The sequence below is a fragment of the Watersipora subatra genome, chromosome 6 (genome assembly GCF_963576615.1).
Source record: "Watersipora subatra chromosome 6, tzWatSuba1.1, whole genome shotgun sequence".
Taxonomy (NCBI): domain Eukaryota; kingdom Metazoa; phylum Bryozoa; class Gymnolaemata; order Cheilostomatida; family Watersiporidae; genus Watersipora; species Watersipora subatra.
In genome coordinates, this window is record NC_088713.1 from 43,635,247 (window position 1) to 43,653,325 (window position 18,079).

The 18,079-nt window shown below is 34.6% G+C and overlaps 1 protein-coding gene across 1 annotated transcript in view; it reads right to left on the bottom strand.

The window, feature by feature from the left end:
* The window catches only part of LOC137398643 (uncharacterized), a 43,404-nt gene extending 26,814 nt beyond the window's left edge, over positions 1 to 16,590 (bottom strand). Inside the window, exon 1 of the mRNA XM_068084820.1 lies at positions 16,484 to 16,590. Coding sequence (XP_067940921.1) covers positions 16,484 to 16,589 — 106 coding nt within the window. The 5' untranslated portion in view covers position 16,590. The remainder of the gene's footprint in view (positions 1 to 16,483) is intronic.
* Between the last annotated feature and the right edge of the window lie 1,489 nt (positions 16,591 to 18,079).

Sequence of the window (18,079 nt, forward strand, 5' to 3'; positions counted from 1 at the left end):
AGCAACAGATTTTCCTCATGCCATGTGTATCTAATACGCTTCACAAAGCTTTGCTAGCAAAGCTTTGCTGGCACTTAGTTCTAGGCTTCTAGCATTATAAAACGTTTATTTTACATGAATTTTTTTGTCTTGAATCTCTATACCGAAAGGTTAACTACTGCTAACCTTTGCCTTGAAACGGTAGCTTTGATTAGCATATAGTAGGCCTACGGAACTAATTTTTGTATGAGTATTACAATATAAATTATATATTCTTTCAGAATTCAATTAAAAACTCTTTCTGTAAACCATTTTTAATTAAACTTTTGTTATAGATCTTTGAATCACTTGAATTTTTAAGAAGTTGGAAAAATCTGGGATTTTAAGGATATAACGTAAAGCATGCATCCGACAACCAGCTAGCAATGGAAAATTATTCAGTGATGCATATCTACCAATGTCTACCAATGATCGCAACACTCGATTCCTGAAAATCGCTTGACATATGAGCTTGACTTGACTTGAGTATGAAGCAAATGTTAAGCTACAGTCATCCAAGCTTTCATTGAAAGTCGTATATTTTTGTTACTTTGGATGAGCGACAACAACAAATCCTGTAGCCCAATGTAGTCCCCAAAGTTCAAGGTAAAGTAAAATCTAAAGCAAAAGCACACATACCTGCTGCTTTCATTATCAGTTTCATTTCTTAAATACAGTTTTATCCTACTCACGTTGGTCTAAATCAGAAACTTGCAGCCACATAGATCTTCTGCCAGCTCAGTTGTCCTCCATTGATAATACTTGCACTAAAAAGCGTTGCTGACATGAGATGAGTTAAATGAGCTAGATTTGAAGCTTAGATTCGATCCCGAGTGCACTCCAAGTTCACGCAAGCGATAGTAAATCCTACAGAAAGAAATGTGGTTATCAGCACAATTAAATTAGGTGTATGCCCATACGCAGCTACGTAATTTGTTTAATTTTTTGGCTGTTGGATAAATGAAGACTCAGGGTTTACACAGCTGTCTGCAGGTTTGAAGCAGGCCTTACCTTAAGGTCCGGCCACACGTAACGAATTATTCGTTTATTCTGACCGAATCCACGAATTTCACAGAATTCACAGATTTATTCTGCCGAATATCATAGATTCGTCTGAGCTGTGCATGCACACCGAATTCGTTAACGAAACGTTTTTAATTGGCTAACCAATTGTTTTTAGCGAGCACGGTTCTAGTAGCTTTGACAAGTGGTATAGTCCAAGACACGTACGACGACCCACAATAAAAGTATGACCGCGATATGACTTGATACATACGATGCAACGGCCTATGTGCGCTATTGTTGGTTCTTTCTCGTTGGTTCACCATGACAGGAACTTCTCATCGTGTATCCAGAATTTTATTTTAGATGTTTTAAAAACTATGAATTATTTCTTTTTCAATAATAATAATTTATTTTATGCAACAAAAGCTCGGTCGCAAAAACAGTCGCTATCTCTAGCGCATATTGACAGTTGCATCGTATGTATCAAGTCATTTCGCGGTGGTACTTTTATTGTGTGTCGTCGTACGTGTCTTGGACTATACCACTTGTCAAAGCTACTAGAATCGTGCTCGCTAAAAACAAGTGGTTAGCCAATTAAACGCGTTTCGTTAACGAATTCGGTGTGCATGCACAGCTCAGACGAATCTATGATATTCGGCAGAATAAATCTGTGAATTCTGTGAAATTCGTGGATTCGGTCAGATTGAACGAATAATTCGTTACGTGTGGCCGGACCTTTAGCCTATGCAGAAAAAGTATTGTAACTCTTTGATGATTTCAATATAACAGAGAGAGTTTACTATCAGGCGTGTACATTTTTGATGGTTTTAATTTATACGCTACGCTACAGCACATACACTAATATGTATAGACAATATACATATATGTTTAAAACAATAGCTGGGAGAGACTTGCCAAATTATTGGTTTAAAAGGCAATGATGAAAGCGTGCATAAATTTGAGCACAATTTTTAAAAAACAGTATTTTTGTATTGTATAACATGTTCTAGGACATACAAGTTTGAACCATACAAGTGATTTTAATGCCTTGCCAACCCCTTTTGGTAATCTCTGCTATCTGGTATGCCTATGGGATTTATTTGAAGATCTTAGGGCTTTCTGCAATGCTTAAAAAACAGCACACATTTCACAAGCTATTGGCAAGCGAAATGCATCATGACTAACTGCTTGTCAATAAGAAAAGTTTAAAAAACACTAACATTAAGCGGCAATGAATTTTTTTTTCAAATCAGTCAATTTGAAGTTAATTACGTGATTGCAGCAACATGCCCTATCTAGGGCAACAAGCCATAATGGAGAGCTAGATTTAATGATGAGAAGTTGTGGTTCATGTGACTCTATTTAACCCAACTGGCTCAATGTGAAGTCTGCATTGTGAACTACATGACATGTAAATCAATATAAAACAGTTGCAAATACTTCTAACAGATTAAAATATACATATTGGTGCAAATGTTTTAGAGGCAGCTCAAGTGAATAGAATTAGCCATAAATTGTAAAATAAACATGAAATCAGAAATAGGCAGTGAATGTAACAAATATTAATGTGTGTAAAAGTTCAACAGTTTGCTAAAAATGAAATACACAAAATAATTGAGAAAAAATTGCCTTGTTGCCTTCTGTGGCTCGTCTTGGTAGAATAAAATTGAAAATATTGTAGACTTTGAAACTTAAAAAAAAAACTTTATAAACTTAGAAGCTTTATCACCAATAGGGTAAGCTTGTTAAGCCATATTGCTCAGGACAACAACTGCCGCTTTACTGACCAGGTCTAGAGGAGACAGTAGACCAAGATGAGCCGAGAATGCGTAAAACTAAACAGAATTAGTGCACATCTCGGTGCCTAAAATAGTCCTAGTCTCAGCCACACCAATCGCAGCAGAAGCAGCAGCAGCTCTCCATCTTATTCATCCCAACAACCAAAGACTGGAAAGATTATTAGTATTTAATAAAAATGTACCTGTTATATAGTCAGGACACATCTGTTGAAGTAATTATCTATTACACCTTGAAAACAAAGAAGTCTGGGGCTGATGTTTGCTAGAAATATGTTTAAGAAATGGCTAAAAATAATATAAGTATTTAAATTTATTACATATATGTTAAAGCCTATAAAGTAAAAGCCTACTCATATCAAAAGATTTGATTGCACTGAAATATCACTTGCTACTGCGCTATGATGACACAGTGTAGTGGCAAATTGTCACTACCATTGATACAAGGTAAAATATTTGGTAAAATGTTATCTCAGCATTACAGCATCTACTGAAATGTCAGTATCTAGGTCGTTTCCAAATGACATCCACTGCTTTCATTTAGCTACCAATTATGAAGCCTGGTTATGTAATGTTAAACCAATGACTCATAACACAGAAAATCCCTCTCGCTACCCCTTTTATCTAGCTACCCTAGGACACTTATGTATTCGCGGCATCTAACTTTCGCGTTTTCGCGGCAACAGCCTCTCGCGAAAATTTCATGAGCGAAACTAAACTATCACAACGAACGAGCGAAAACGCGAAAATAAATGGCTTTCTTCATTTATATTCACAATAAAATCGTCATATTAGAAATGCAGGCAATTTTCGTGTGTGGTTGGCTCATTGGGCATGTTTTGCTAAACTCATTATAGCTAATACACCGACTGAGCAGCTTGACAAAACAAATTAAGATAATAAATTTTTTTTGGAAAAGCCTAGACAAATGAAGAAGATGATGATATTAGTTTAGTCATTGAATTTGTAACTGATGAGGATGACAGTCTGGTAGGAAAAGTCATAAAATTGAATAATAATTATTGTGGTGATGAATTTTATTACCAACCAAAAGCAATAACAACCCGGTGCCATGGCCACCGCACAACCGCGTGCTATAAATACTTGAATTCTAATATTGGTACCAATCAGTCACTGCGGCTTGACGTCATTGATAGTCTAGGAAACAAATGGCAGCAAGCGATCAAATTACATTATTGATCTAGCCTTCACATTTCTACCTGCGGTTCACAAATACAAACTACCGTACTTTTCGGACAATTAGCAGCTACTTTTTTCTGATGGTTTGAGCTATGCGGCTTATAGGTAGGCCTACAAGGGTGCGGCTTATCACTGTGGCTTATTCTGTGGCTTTTTCTTTCACCGCTAGGGCGCACTAACGGGAATCTCCAATTAGTGCACTTTTAGCTGTGAAAGAAAATACGAAACAATGCCTCACGGTACTGTCCCGTTAGGCACCAAGTTAAAAAGTGTCGGATAATACGAAACTGTGCCGTTCTGCACTGTTCCGTTTTAAATGGCGTTAAAAAGCACAGTCCTTAGTTCTGCGGCCTATAGTAAGGTGCGGCTTATGTATTGTTTTATTATCGTTTTTGGAAAATAAAGCACATGTAGTTTATATAGAGGTGCGGTTTATAGTCCAAACAGTACGGTAGTCCCAAATATTTCGTACCAGAAAAATATTTCGTACCAGCGAACTGGACCTGAGGAATCTAATGTTTGTTCCACTGCATTTATTTTCACATCACTATATTTTCGCACTCATCAGAGCTGCGAAATTAAGTTCCAGCGAAATTTTACTTTGTATGCTACTCACGAAACTAAATACTAGCGAAATATAAGTGTCCTAGGGTAGTCTGTAAATCATAGGCCAATCATGAGAACATATCATGTCCTATGCATATATAACAAAGTTATTCACTGCAACTGCTTGCTGTTTCATTTAATTTTTTTTCATATTTATTAGATAGAGCTATGGAAAAGCTAGAAACACTACACAAGTTTTGTTTCAGATTGATGATGTTTGATAGGTATAGAATTGGGCTCGATGTACCTCGGGTTTTTTTAATCTCTGTTGTCTAAAGCACGTCAACAGACTATCCTGCATACTATGCCGCAACTTTGATGCCACAAAATATCCTGATCTCACAAAAGGTTTGCTATTAAAAGTTGTTAAGTTTTTGAGTCATTATAATTGCTCTTTTCTTTTATTTCCACACAACATCACTTGCTTTTACCAATTTTTCCATTAGCCAGTAAAATAAACTTCATACCAACATGTCAATATCATGTAACTGCAAGGTTTAAAGACAAGGTCACAAAACATTTTTATGTTATTCTAATCACTTAGCTTTGGTAGGGGATTACGTTATTCTTGCAGATTAAGCGGATTAACAGTTGACATAAAACCATGGTCAGGGTTGTCACCATTATGAGAAAACATAACTACTCATTAATGAGCACTGCCCTCACTTGTGCTTGGATATAAAACTCATAGCAATTTCAACAATTGCCAGTCTAGACATCTATATATTTGCATTAGCCGTGCAGTAGCACTAGTAAGTGTGTCACAGCCATGATGCCGTCAGGATAATTGCATTACAAACTTTTACTATGGGTAGTATGCACTATACATGCTGTACAAGTCTTTTATAATGCATACTAATGAGTATTATATCAGTGACAGTATTACCTTCTGCACAGTGTGCAATGCTAGATACAGTGGAAGTGTTGCTAAGGTACATTTTGTAGTGTTACAAGCAATAAAAACCTCTGCATTACGGTTGATTGTACATACATGCACAGTACATTTTCATGAAATATCATTCCAAAATCAAGTATAGTGTTGAAAATTGCAACACAATTGCAAGATGTGGATGATATTAAAATTTGAATGTAATTAGGCAAACAAGTTGATCACCACTAGCATATTGTAGCTTATATGATTGGAATCTGGAATATGATATGGGACTTACTAGACAAGTTCAGTAGTGCTAACAATAGTATTGGACGATCTTGTACAATGCAGTACAGATGCTTAGAAAGTCAGTAGTGTCAGCTGGTTCACAGTATCATTTTCATACTAATTCACAATTGCAGTACGCATGCAGTTTCAAGTTTTTAAGAATGTGCATTAGTACTATGTATGAATTGCTGGGTTTTAAGTAATGAGTCATGAAAGTAAATAGGCAGTGGATGAAAGTAGGAAAATTACAGTAGGAGCACGGTTTAAGTAACAGAAAATGTCCATTTTGCCTTGTAAAGTTGTAATGCGGTGGAAAATTACTGTTTACTGAGCTGCAATTACACAGTACAGATTTAACCCATCACAACTCTGAACCATTCACACAAATCAGCAGTCTGATTGTATTACAATTGTTTAGCGGAGTTTAATCAGCAAGAGCTTGGTTTGAATGGGTCTAGTGTTATATCTAAAAGTACAAGTATACACCACAAAAAGTTGCATTGTTTCAATAGACATTATTAAAACTGCAAATTAATAAAATGTTGCAAGTGATCAACATTTCACTGTAAGTTTAAAGTCTGTTGTTAGAAAATTCTTAACAATGTTCATACTCCTTGAGATAATGTAATCTTTAGTTTTGCGCAATGAGAATGCCTAGGCAAGTAAATGCATTCAGCTAGTTTATAAACAATGCTTACATTAGTAGTGCTGCGGCTCACTGAGATTTTTTATTTTTATAAACAATCATGAAAACAATGTAGCATAGTAACACACTTGCGTTGGTAAACTAAAATTTTCTTTCCTAACTCAGAGTCACGAAAAACTTCAAAGGCTGAAAAGAAATTAACTTCTAAAAGCTTTCCTTGAAGCAAAGCAGTTGCTACTGCTCAAGTATGTAAATTTGATGTAGCTTGTCATGTTTTCACTTTTCAGACCCCAACTATATATCTTACAAAGGCTTTAAAGATGTGGTTGCGTCAAAAAATTTGATTTAATTAAATTAAGACCCATAAAAGGCTGAAACATCAGCTACAATTTGATGCCATTTTTGTCTTTGTAGACAACCCTGTTCAGAGATATATGCATTTAAGTGGGGGCCGCTTTTAAAAAGCTCACGTTCCAGCGGGTGCTTCTTTCGTGACGTCACAAGCAATATATCTGAAAAGAAACCACGAGCGATAAATATGAGGTAGCTTCCTTAGTCAATCATCAGCGTAGAATTTTTATATAGGCCGTAACAAATGTTGTCAGTCGTAAGACGCGTTGGCTGTGATCTCAAATTTAGGAATATTACTATATTATTAAATCGCATGGACATCGATATTTACTAAATTAATTAACATCGTTACTTTAATGAATTACTCGATCGACACGTTTTATTGGCGAACAACATGATTGTAAAAATTGCTGCGAAGGTGACTGTGAGTTTTCTTGGCATCAGGTAGTAAAAGTTCTACGGAGGAAGATTGGAAAATGGAGATAAATTTATCTTTTACTATGATTCTCCTATAAAGTTTCCTGTTGAGTTTACATTCAGATTATATTTCCCTGTTTGAGGCTGAAATGTAATTTCCTGCGCGTGCGAGATACGTATGTACAGTGAATTTTTGATGGCTTCTTTCTAATCTTTAGCATCTAGCAATACAATGGCTTAGATTGATGAATCTACTAAAGGTAATATTTTAGTACTCAATAATACATGTACTAATTAATAAAATTATACATTTTTGCTATCACTAATTATCTTTTTATGTTTTTTTATCGGTTCTCCTAGCTACATTTGCTTCAAATTTTCTGTGGCAGTTTTATGTAGTAAATTAGATTCATGATTTGACTTTAGATGTTCACTTTTCACTTGTAGAAAGTGAAGAAAATCGATTGATCAATGCAAATCTTTAATTTCCAGAACCGAAGCTCCGAATCGTTGGCTTGGCGTACTTGTGCCTTTGTTAAACGTTTATTCGTTTTTAAAATTACACTCGCAGTCTATCAAACTCCCAATTTGAAAGCTTTCAGTAGATATGCTTTAGAATGACATATTTATGAATGACATATTTTTATTGCCTTTGTGTTACTGATTACAGGATGTTTATGTCGTCCCACCATCCGAAGCAGCTTTGTCAGTATAGAAACTGCCATAAAGGGAAAAGAGAGACTTGAATGTGTGCTGTATAAACCATGTTTTGTTTAAGTTTCTTGCAGTAGATGAATTTGTCTTATTGTAACAGCTAAAACTATGTGAGTGGCCACGAATTGATGAATATTTTTAATAAAAGCTTTATGCCGGGATGAAAATATTTTGCTTGTAAAAATTATATAATAGCATTATATTGTTGACGATAATGCAAAACATGATTTACAGAATATTGTATTGAATTGGATACGGTATATGGATGTCCGCAGAGCTGGAGAATGTGAGTTCAAATCCAGTTTGCAGCAGACTTCTCATCCTTAAAACTCTATCCCTATGTATATTATTTTCAAAGGTAGTAAGAAACTAGTTTTCAGTGTTGGCAATGATATACGGCCCCGCACCAAGGATTGGCGACGGACATAATGTGGGCGGGGCTTTCGGGAGGCTGTATACAGTGTCGTATAGGGACATGTCCCTATACGACACGGGCTGTATATCGTTAGTGTGGGTAGCGGCGGAAGTGTGCTGATACAAAGACCTTATTATACAGTTAACTTGACAGAATTACCGTAAACCGGTAGAATTGGTAGTCGGTACTCAAATGTTTACACAGCATTTAGAAAAAGTGAGCAAGACTAATTTTTAATTTTTGTTATTTGAGGCCTTTGAAACATTCATAATAATGTATCTGTAGTAGGGTTTAAAATTTTATTCTAACCAACATGAGCAAATACAAAATAAAGTATATGCCGATAGAGCCGCGTAGGACTAGACTTTTATCGCAAATAGCCGATGTGAATACGAGATATATTGACAGATAAATTCACTTGTGACATCATTTTGGGCAAGTCTGGGCATGTTTTTTTGGCCTGAGCGTTTTTACGGCGACCATATTTTTCCGATTTTAATCTTCAAATATCTTGGCAATGAGATTGCCTAACACAACATACAACATATCAACTGATAGAGAAAAAAATGCTTTCTTTTAGGATCAACTCAAATTTGACACAACCACATTTTTAACAGTAAAAATCCTACCAACAGAAAACAGTATAAGCCTACAAGCGTTGCGAGGTAGCATCATATCCTAAAAAACAAATGAGCTAACAACGACTCTTTTTTATATATGTTGGGTAATATGTGATGTGCTCTCATGTGTGACACAACAGTTGTGATGCAGTCCACCAAAAAAATTCACAGACGTTAAAAATAATCACTTTTTGTCAGATTTAGCTTTCTGTAGCAGAGTTTAATGTATGACACGAGCTAATTAAAGTTATCAAAGCGTTTTTCATGAAAATATTAAAATGTTGATGTCATCTACATGTAAATTGTTGCAACTTTTACCTACTATTTATTGAGTATAACGCATAACTAATCTTGATGTCATTATTTGGCAAATAATTTCCATAAACTTTTTGAAACAAATATTTTGAAAGGGTTCATTACATAAAATTTTAAAAAGTGTTTTAAAAAACTATTGGCATTTTTCAATTTGTTGAATTTCTGCATGTGGTTTTATGTGATTTGGTTGCTGGGATGTTTCAAAATTAAAATTGTTAACATTTAAGTGCAATTATAAGGCTCAGAAGAAAAATATTTCTCCAAAAATTATGTCAATCGTTGCACTTCCTGTTTTTTCCTCCCGTGATGCCATCGGCTATTGCAGCCAAGTTGCAGTGTTATGCATCTTTATTGACATACATCTTATTTTGCGTTTGCTTATGGTTGTTTAAATGAAAATTAAAATATAGGCCTATACTTAGACACATTGCTATAGCTGTTTCAAATTTTTCTAAAGATAGGTTGATTAGAATTAGTCCCATTGTTTTCCATTAACTACTGTATGAACACATGAGGAATCATTGATAATGAGACAGTATGTGTATTTTGATAAACAACAAGCATGACTATTGATGTAATTTTTGAGGTCTGGGCACATTTCTTTTCTTGTGAGCATTGTAACTGGAATTGAGTTTCGCAAATTTTAATCTTAAAATATCCTGCTTGTACGAACTCCGAAAACCACCAGCAAAATTCCATATGATAAAAAAACTTCAATACTTTTTGATTAACTCTTCAAATACTTGACAGGTAAAATTGCCTTAAAGATATTAAAGCAAATGAACTATGTATAAAAATTGAGACTAAAATGTCACAAGCATCTTAATTACTGTTTAAACCATATAAGAATTGCTGACATTTCGGGAAGCACAGCGAGAGTTATATTAACGTGAAATAGACAGCAAGGAGAACCACACGTTTTTAAAAAGCTTGCGAAAAATCATGGCAGCTTTGACTATCCATCATAAGTGGCCTCTGAGCACAAGTTTTCTCATCCTGCATATATGCAAAAGCTGCAAACAAGATGCCTGGATGCTTGTATAGGCAGTTCATTAGCTCAGCCTTTTCATTAGCCTTTTCATCACCCAATACAAATTCCAACCAGTTCTATTTGTAGATGGATGAGAGTGTAAACTAATCAGTGGTAGTGTTCTTTTAAATAGTTTTTACAAATTTTTGTTGCTCTTTGCTGATTTTCTAGCCATAGTACAAGATTGCTAGGAGTGTTCTTGGTCAGTGTGACGACCTAATCTTCTAAGCTCTCATTATCCTTGTGTTTTTCTTTTAACTGTCTCTGGCAGTAATGTTTCATGAATGGGCCAAATTCTAAAAACTATATCTCAGCAAATTATCACAGCAGGAATTTATTTTTCAAAAATAATGTTTGCGTTGCAACTTTTCAGTCTTAACCTATTACAGAAAATTTTATTAAATTTTGCATGCTTGTCACACAAACTAAGCAAACAGCCCATTTATTCAGTAGTATCATTTTTTAAGCGACACAGATAATTGCTTGAGAATAGCAAAGCACATCTGCCCTTTATCTTTGGTAAACGATATTGTTATGAAAGTAATGTGCAAGCTATCTTCACAACTAACTGTCAACCATGGTAATGTTATGCAGATGTAAGTGTGTCATGAGTAGATTATCAACAAACAAGTTTTTCCAAACTGTTTATATATACCAGTACAGCCTACACTAACAGATGTGTCAATAAAGTATAGTGAGTATGCCTAGGCAAACAATTTAAACCAATTGAAGCTGAATGGTCGACGCTGGTAGCGGCATTCTTGGGAATCAGTTTGCATGTTGTAGGTTTGACTTCCCTATTATGCAATGTTTATCCCAAACATCCAACCATGGCTTGGAACCAAGGAGGTCCAGGGCTGTCATTACCAGAAAACTAGTAGCCTACCCTGTCAGTCTGGCACGCTGAATTTTCAAAATTATTACACATAGCTGCAAGGTGGTTAAGCTGAGCCATCGTTAGGGTGCACAGCTGCTCCGCCAAATATTTTGAGTTCAATTCTCTGTGCAATGTTTTTCCTAACCTCTATATTTAGCTTTAGACAGATGGACAGACACGGTTTTTATTAATATTTTTAGTATCATTCTAAAAACTGTCTTCACAACCGAGTGGCTGGTAGTAGGTGAGCCAAGGCCTTAGCTTGAGGAATTTGACTTTAACGAGTCCTTCTACTGAGGAGTCTTCCTTAAAATTTGACATAAATATTCCTATAAAGTATACCTATATGAGTATAGTCACTGATATGGACCATTACATAAAGAGGGCTCTTGTTTGTAAACTAAGGAAAGAGAAGATAATTCTGACAATTTATGGAGAAGTGCTTTCTGCAAATCCTACTATTTTAACTGATTTTAGATTCATCAGTATTCATAAGAAATCTAGCTCTGAGCAGCACTGTTTTCTAAGTTGTTTGAAAAACTGTTGAGCACTGCCCTCAGAGAGATATGAGAAAAGCTAGCTGATTAATGTCTCAATCACTCCAATTACTACAGATAACACTTTCGCTTGGACATTCTCCAGCCTTCAAAGCTCAAATCTTGCCCTTTGTACATCTTCTTAATATCTTTTTTTTACTCTTGCATCACCTGGGATGGTTATATAACTAATCTTAACCCATGTTGTTTCTTTTATGATTAGTTCTAAACCTTTCATTTTGTCATTTTCAGACACTGGCTCTACCCTATGGTTATACCAATATGCTGTGTGTGGCATGTGATGCTTCTCACAGAAAGTCCAGCAACCTGCTGCAGTCACTTGATCATGTCGATGGTTGTATTATGTTTGTGCAATCTTTGAGCACTCATTTACAATATGGCTGGTACATCTTTTGTCTTACACAATCTGAATTTAACATCATTCATACTCTCCTCAATCCATGCTTTCCTGGCATTGGTTTGCAGTGCTTAGTCTTGTGCTGCTGTTATTAGACTATCTACCTCTTTCTAAAGGCTTCTTCTTATCATCCACTTTTGTGTCCCCGTACTCTCTGATTACTTGTTTTTATTTGTTATTTTTCATTCATCAGTTTCGGTGTATATTATCTAGCATAGCAAATTTCCGTTTTTCTCTAAATTCTATATTTGTATTCCTTCTTCATTATTAGTTATCAGTTCATTTAAAATATGTATAATTTCTTCACTCTGGTCCTTGTGTATTTCTTCAGAACGCGGCCTTCATACTTTACAGTTATTATTGTTATTATTATTACTAGTCCCATGGCAGTCCGCTGTATCTTGAGGAATGGTCATGTGTGTCGATAATGTGCAGAGAATAAGTATATTTTTGATTATTCTATCCTTAAAGAAGGCAGCTCATTATTGCATGCATTAAGGTAGTTGACTCAGGTAGTTGCATGCATTAAGGTAGCTGTATACCACACATTTGAAACCAATAAAAACAACGATTTCTAAATCTCTAACCCTGGCTTCAGAGGCCCAGACAAAAATTCCATATACTATAGAAATGATTGACTAGTGTCTGTTCTGTTTGATGTGCTGTTATTAAAACAGGTAGAAAAAGAATGCCTGAACTGGTTCTTCATTAAATGAAGTAATGCGCTTAAACACTCTCTGCTTGATAAGGTAGCATTTTATTGGCAAAAGGCAATGTTTTATTATTTACAATTATATAAATATAAAATGCTAGTGGAAGCAAGAAAATATCTTCTTTGTAACTATTGATGCATCATTGTAGTAGTAGCCAATGAACTAAAACAAAATAACTGGCGTTTTGCTGCCTTCATCGCAAAACTAGCTGCATACGATTCTCACAGTATGTTTGTTCAATTGTAGACAGAACAGTGTAAGCTTGTTAATTAGTGGCATGCTTAATGGCCTGTTCATGGTTTTCTGAACACCTGTTAAGAAGTCGATTAACACTTTCAAGCAGTATAGGCCGTGCGCCAAGGCAGTTTATCTTGCATTTCCATTTGCGCCGTTTTTCAGGGGAAATTTATGCAGTGCTTTAGACTAATTGTTGTATGGATAATTCAAAGCTGAAGAAGTGCCGTAGCTGTAATTTCCACTTCTATGAGAGATTTGATAAAAATGATTTTTTAGGATTTATCTCCCCTGTAAAAACGATTCTTTCCATAGAAGCATCAGATTAGCAACTTTTTCATCAAAATTATTTTGCAGTGATTTAGAATGTCAGGGTGAAGTCGAAGTTTACTTTCTATCTATTGTTGAACATTCCATATCCTATGATTGTTACATGCGCACTTAAATTATATATATGTACATACGTATAAGTACATAGGTATATAACCTTAGATTTCAATAGCTTGATTTTACAATTCAAAATAAAAACATTATAACTATATTTTATAAACTGACCCTGATGAATCATACAAAATAATAAAAACACATTGTGAACATTTTGTATGTCTTTGAATAATGGTGTTTCTACTTTTGTAGAAATTATCTTTTAAATTTATTTGTTATTGTATCGTATTTTTTTAATTAAGTATCAATATGTTGTTGATTAATTAACATTAATAACCAAAGACAAATTTTTTAGCGTAGTTCTGCATGATCATACTATGTTTGCATAAACTTATTGATGTGTGCTATTTATTTTTGGCACCCTTGGGAGGTAATAAAATACAAACTAATTTAGTTGGTTTTAATGCATTTACAACTTTTTGGATAAAAATGTTAGGTAAACCAGCTGTTCTAGTAACTACCATTCAGTCCCTTTTTGCCATGACCATAACCAGTCAGCCAACATCCACATTTGCAAACTATATTTGTTCTGCAATAAATAAAATGCTATGAATTTTTGTACTTTGTGGAAAAGTAGCCAATTTACAGACAAGTTCGAAAGATCATCTTCGAAATCAAACCATCAGTTTTGTGGTTTTATATTCCCAAACCACTTCTTGGTAATTCAATTCATAATTGGTTTGTTTTTCTTTTACATCACAAAACACTTTGATTTCATGCCTGATAAAGACCTGCCTATAAAAGCTCTGCTGGCAGCCATCAGTTGTGCATTTTATGGCAAACTTTGGTGTAAGGAGACTTAACTTTTGTAGTGTGAACAAATTTTACCAAAGAATTCATTAATTTTGGACACAAATCAACGAGGAGACAACTCCAAGTTCAAAACTACCTCTAACGAAATTAAAAATATATCCACGATAGGAGGCAAAATTGTTCCGCCTCCTATTATCAATTTGCTATACACATTTTAAATAATTTTTATATATACGAAGGCCTCTTATTAGGGGGCCTCCCATCCTACATATTTTGAGTATATATATATATATATATATATATATATATATATATATATATATATATATATATATATATATATATATATATATATATATATATATATATATATATATATATATATATATATATATATATATATATATATATATATATATACTGGGACAAACTGATTTCTATTTTTAACTCTAATACAACATAGACAATCTGTGCCAGGAATATTTACATTTTAGTTATTTTACGTTATACGAAAAGTAAAATACATGTGAGTTGCCTAATATCTTCCAAGATTTTTTCAAATTCATTCCTTCAGTCTTTCAAAATAAAAAAGACTTACTTTTTTATTTAATGACTGTATTGTAATTAGCCTTATTGGTTTAAACCGAAAACGTTTCTCCTTTTTGCTATCATTTTCACTTGGTTCGTGTTTCATGATTGCGGTAATTTTACAGTGGGTTAGATAGAATGCACATCTTAATGATAACTTACTTCAAGTTTTTTTATTCTGGGTAGTCTATTTAGCAAGAGACAAACAATAAAAATGTTTGATGTGTCCAAAATAAAGTAAAACAACAAAATAACTTTACTATAATAAAAGCAACATATATCTGTCTGTCTGTTTATCTATCGAATAAGTTCAAGGACATGATAAAAGATAGCTTTAGACGGCACTTCAACTCACAACACTCAGACCGATTGACCGACACTCTAACGAAATAGTTGCGCAGCTGCGTAGGCATTTTATCGACACAAATCTTTTTTTCTTATGGCGAACTAGACTGTCAGGGCACCAGTACATGTATATATAATAGTTTTTGACGTTAGGTGTAATGGTAAAGCCGTTTTCTTTTTTAAGCGTGACAAAGCAATATTTTCAAGGCTGACCACGGAATGTACATTGTTCAAATCAAATTTGTAAACTTGCACCAACTTCAAACTATACATTACATAAAAAGTTGTTGTGCAGTTTGAAGCAAAAACTTTTCATAACTCTTTGTGTAATGTGAAATTTACATTGTAGGCGCGTCTACTATATACTTGCATAAGTCTAATTATTTAGTTACTAACCTAAGCTAGTATCCTAAATCTTTACTAAAACAATAGCAGTGTTTGAAACCAGCTTAATAATTATTATTATGCCTTCCCAGAATGCTTTCTTAAAAGGTACAAACTGCTTTAATATTACAAAAAGTAAAACGTAGTCTGAAGCTTTTGTAAGTTGTTAAAGCATTATTATAATACTTAGTATCATATTATTTAAACAAGCTACAGAAAAATCAACAGCAATACTCAATACTTTGCCATCATAAAACCAGTTTTCTAGTTTCAATATTTAATATATTTATGAAAGTGTAATTATGTGGGTAGCATTAAGAGTTGACTCGTATGGTTAATTGGAAAACAGACGTAATTCATATCATTGTAGCAAGTTAAAGTACGAAACAGAAAACTTGAATATAAAGTTGAAGATTTTAGCTAATGAGTGTAAGTGAGTGAAAAAATCATTTGAACGCACGATACATCAAAGGCAAAGGAGACAGTATAGATACTGCTTTGTTTAAATGGCAAATCAAAACAGTTGGTAAACCAATAACAAAAGGAATAACCTCAAAAAGCGAAAAGAAAAAATTTAAACTAACCAGAGAACTATGATTGTGGGACTCACATATTCTATGGAATAGTCTAGACTTTATGCATTCGCTACAGCATTAAAACATTTAGCATTTAACATATATGTCACTCAACACTGTGTAAGAGTTGAATTTGGGCCACACTCATAGATTGTTACAGTTGGATTTCTGCTGAAACAAAGCTAGATAACAGCATTGAGTGGAGTAAATTTGTTTAGCTGTGAGTTTAAGTGATGAAAGAGAGACAATTAAGCAAGTAAACATGCCAAGGATGTGGTCATACAGAGAATAACACCTAATGTCTGTGACCTTATTACAACTCACCATTAAGTTTCCAGACAAACTTCAACACTGTCTCCCAGAGTAAGTGTAATCTTTTAACGAGTAAGTATAGTAACACAGATAGATTAGGTAGGACCATGATGACCATCTGTTAAACGAATGACTAGTAATAAATGAGTAACTAACTAGTCGTGGTTATTGATGCGTATCCTCCTCTACATATCACATAGCGGTACATGAAGACACACACATGCATACACAGTGACAGTGATGTGATAACGCCTGGCTAACAGCTAAAGCCTGGTTTCCATATGATAGCGGAATGATTGTGCATGGCCCAATGATCGTGCGCAATGCATTTCTTGGGCTGCGATGCAGTGTTTCCATAGCACGCATAGGCGTCATGCTTGCATTGGACAGGGTGGGTAAGTTCTTTACTTTTTCGTACGGGAGACCGATTTCTTCGGAAAACAGTCCTCCGTTGCGACCTTGTGATGTTATAGGAAAACCAGGCTTACTCTTTCGTATAGGAGACCGAGTTCTTCGGAAAACAGCTCTCCATTTGAATGTGGGATACATCATCGACCACACTCATCACAAGGGTCCATTCTGTTTATTCTTATGATCAGCGTACGCATGTCACGCTATCGTCGTGCATTGACGTTTCCACATCACAGCTGGCCTACGCACGACGTCGTGCACCTTGTTGCGCGCTTCGCGCTGTCATATGGAAACCAGGCTTAAGATAGAAACTCTTGTACTTTCAAACTTAATCACTAGCAGAAGGATTTATTGCAGTGAATATTTATCAGATTGTTTTTATAATAGCTGTTTGCAGAATAAACGCTAGTGTATTGAAAACAACACTGTATTATGCACCCGATTTGTTTTCAGGAGAATTATTTGAGGGTTCAATTAATATTCTTTGGAATGTATGAAGTTAACAGCAAGATTAGTCATGAGCTGATAGACCCCGAAGTACTGTTTTCAAACTGTCAATTTTACATGGTCAGGCACGTCATGCAGTTAGCAGCTCTTATAGAAAAAGTAAATTATAGAAAATGAAAAATTTAGTACGGTGCACCTTTGGGTTGCTATAGCACTGTTATCTGATTTTTTGCCCTTTCCACTCAACCGGTTTTTTACCTTACGATATCAACAAAATTTCTCTCAAAATTCATATTTGGCAGTCGGTGGGCTGATTATATCAGTATAACAAATATACCGATACTCTATTTGCTGAAATGTCTCTAACAATAGATGAAAGAGATACAATGCTCAATCTCGTGCAGTTCGGTGTTATTCGTTATTGGCTATTGTGAAAACAAAACCAAAAGCAAGTATAGGTGATAAAATTGAAGCAATGAAAAAGTTGAAGTTCTGTAAAATAGTTAAAAAATAAATACTAAAACTTAGCTTTAAGTATATATTTAATAAGCTAAATTTATTTGGGTAAAATTCAATGTTTATGTTATACGTCTGCCTCAAAGATAAGAACGCCTTACCGTACGGTACTGCACATAGTACATTGTAACCTCACATTTTGTTGCACATCTTAACCACTAAATACACGGAAATTACTGTAGGTAACTATAGTTACTAATATTAATATATTACGCGCTTACTAATATTATTATG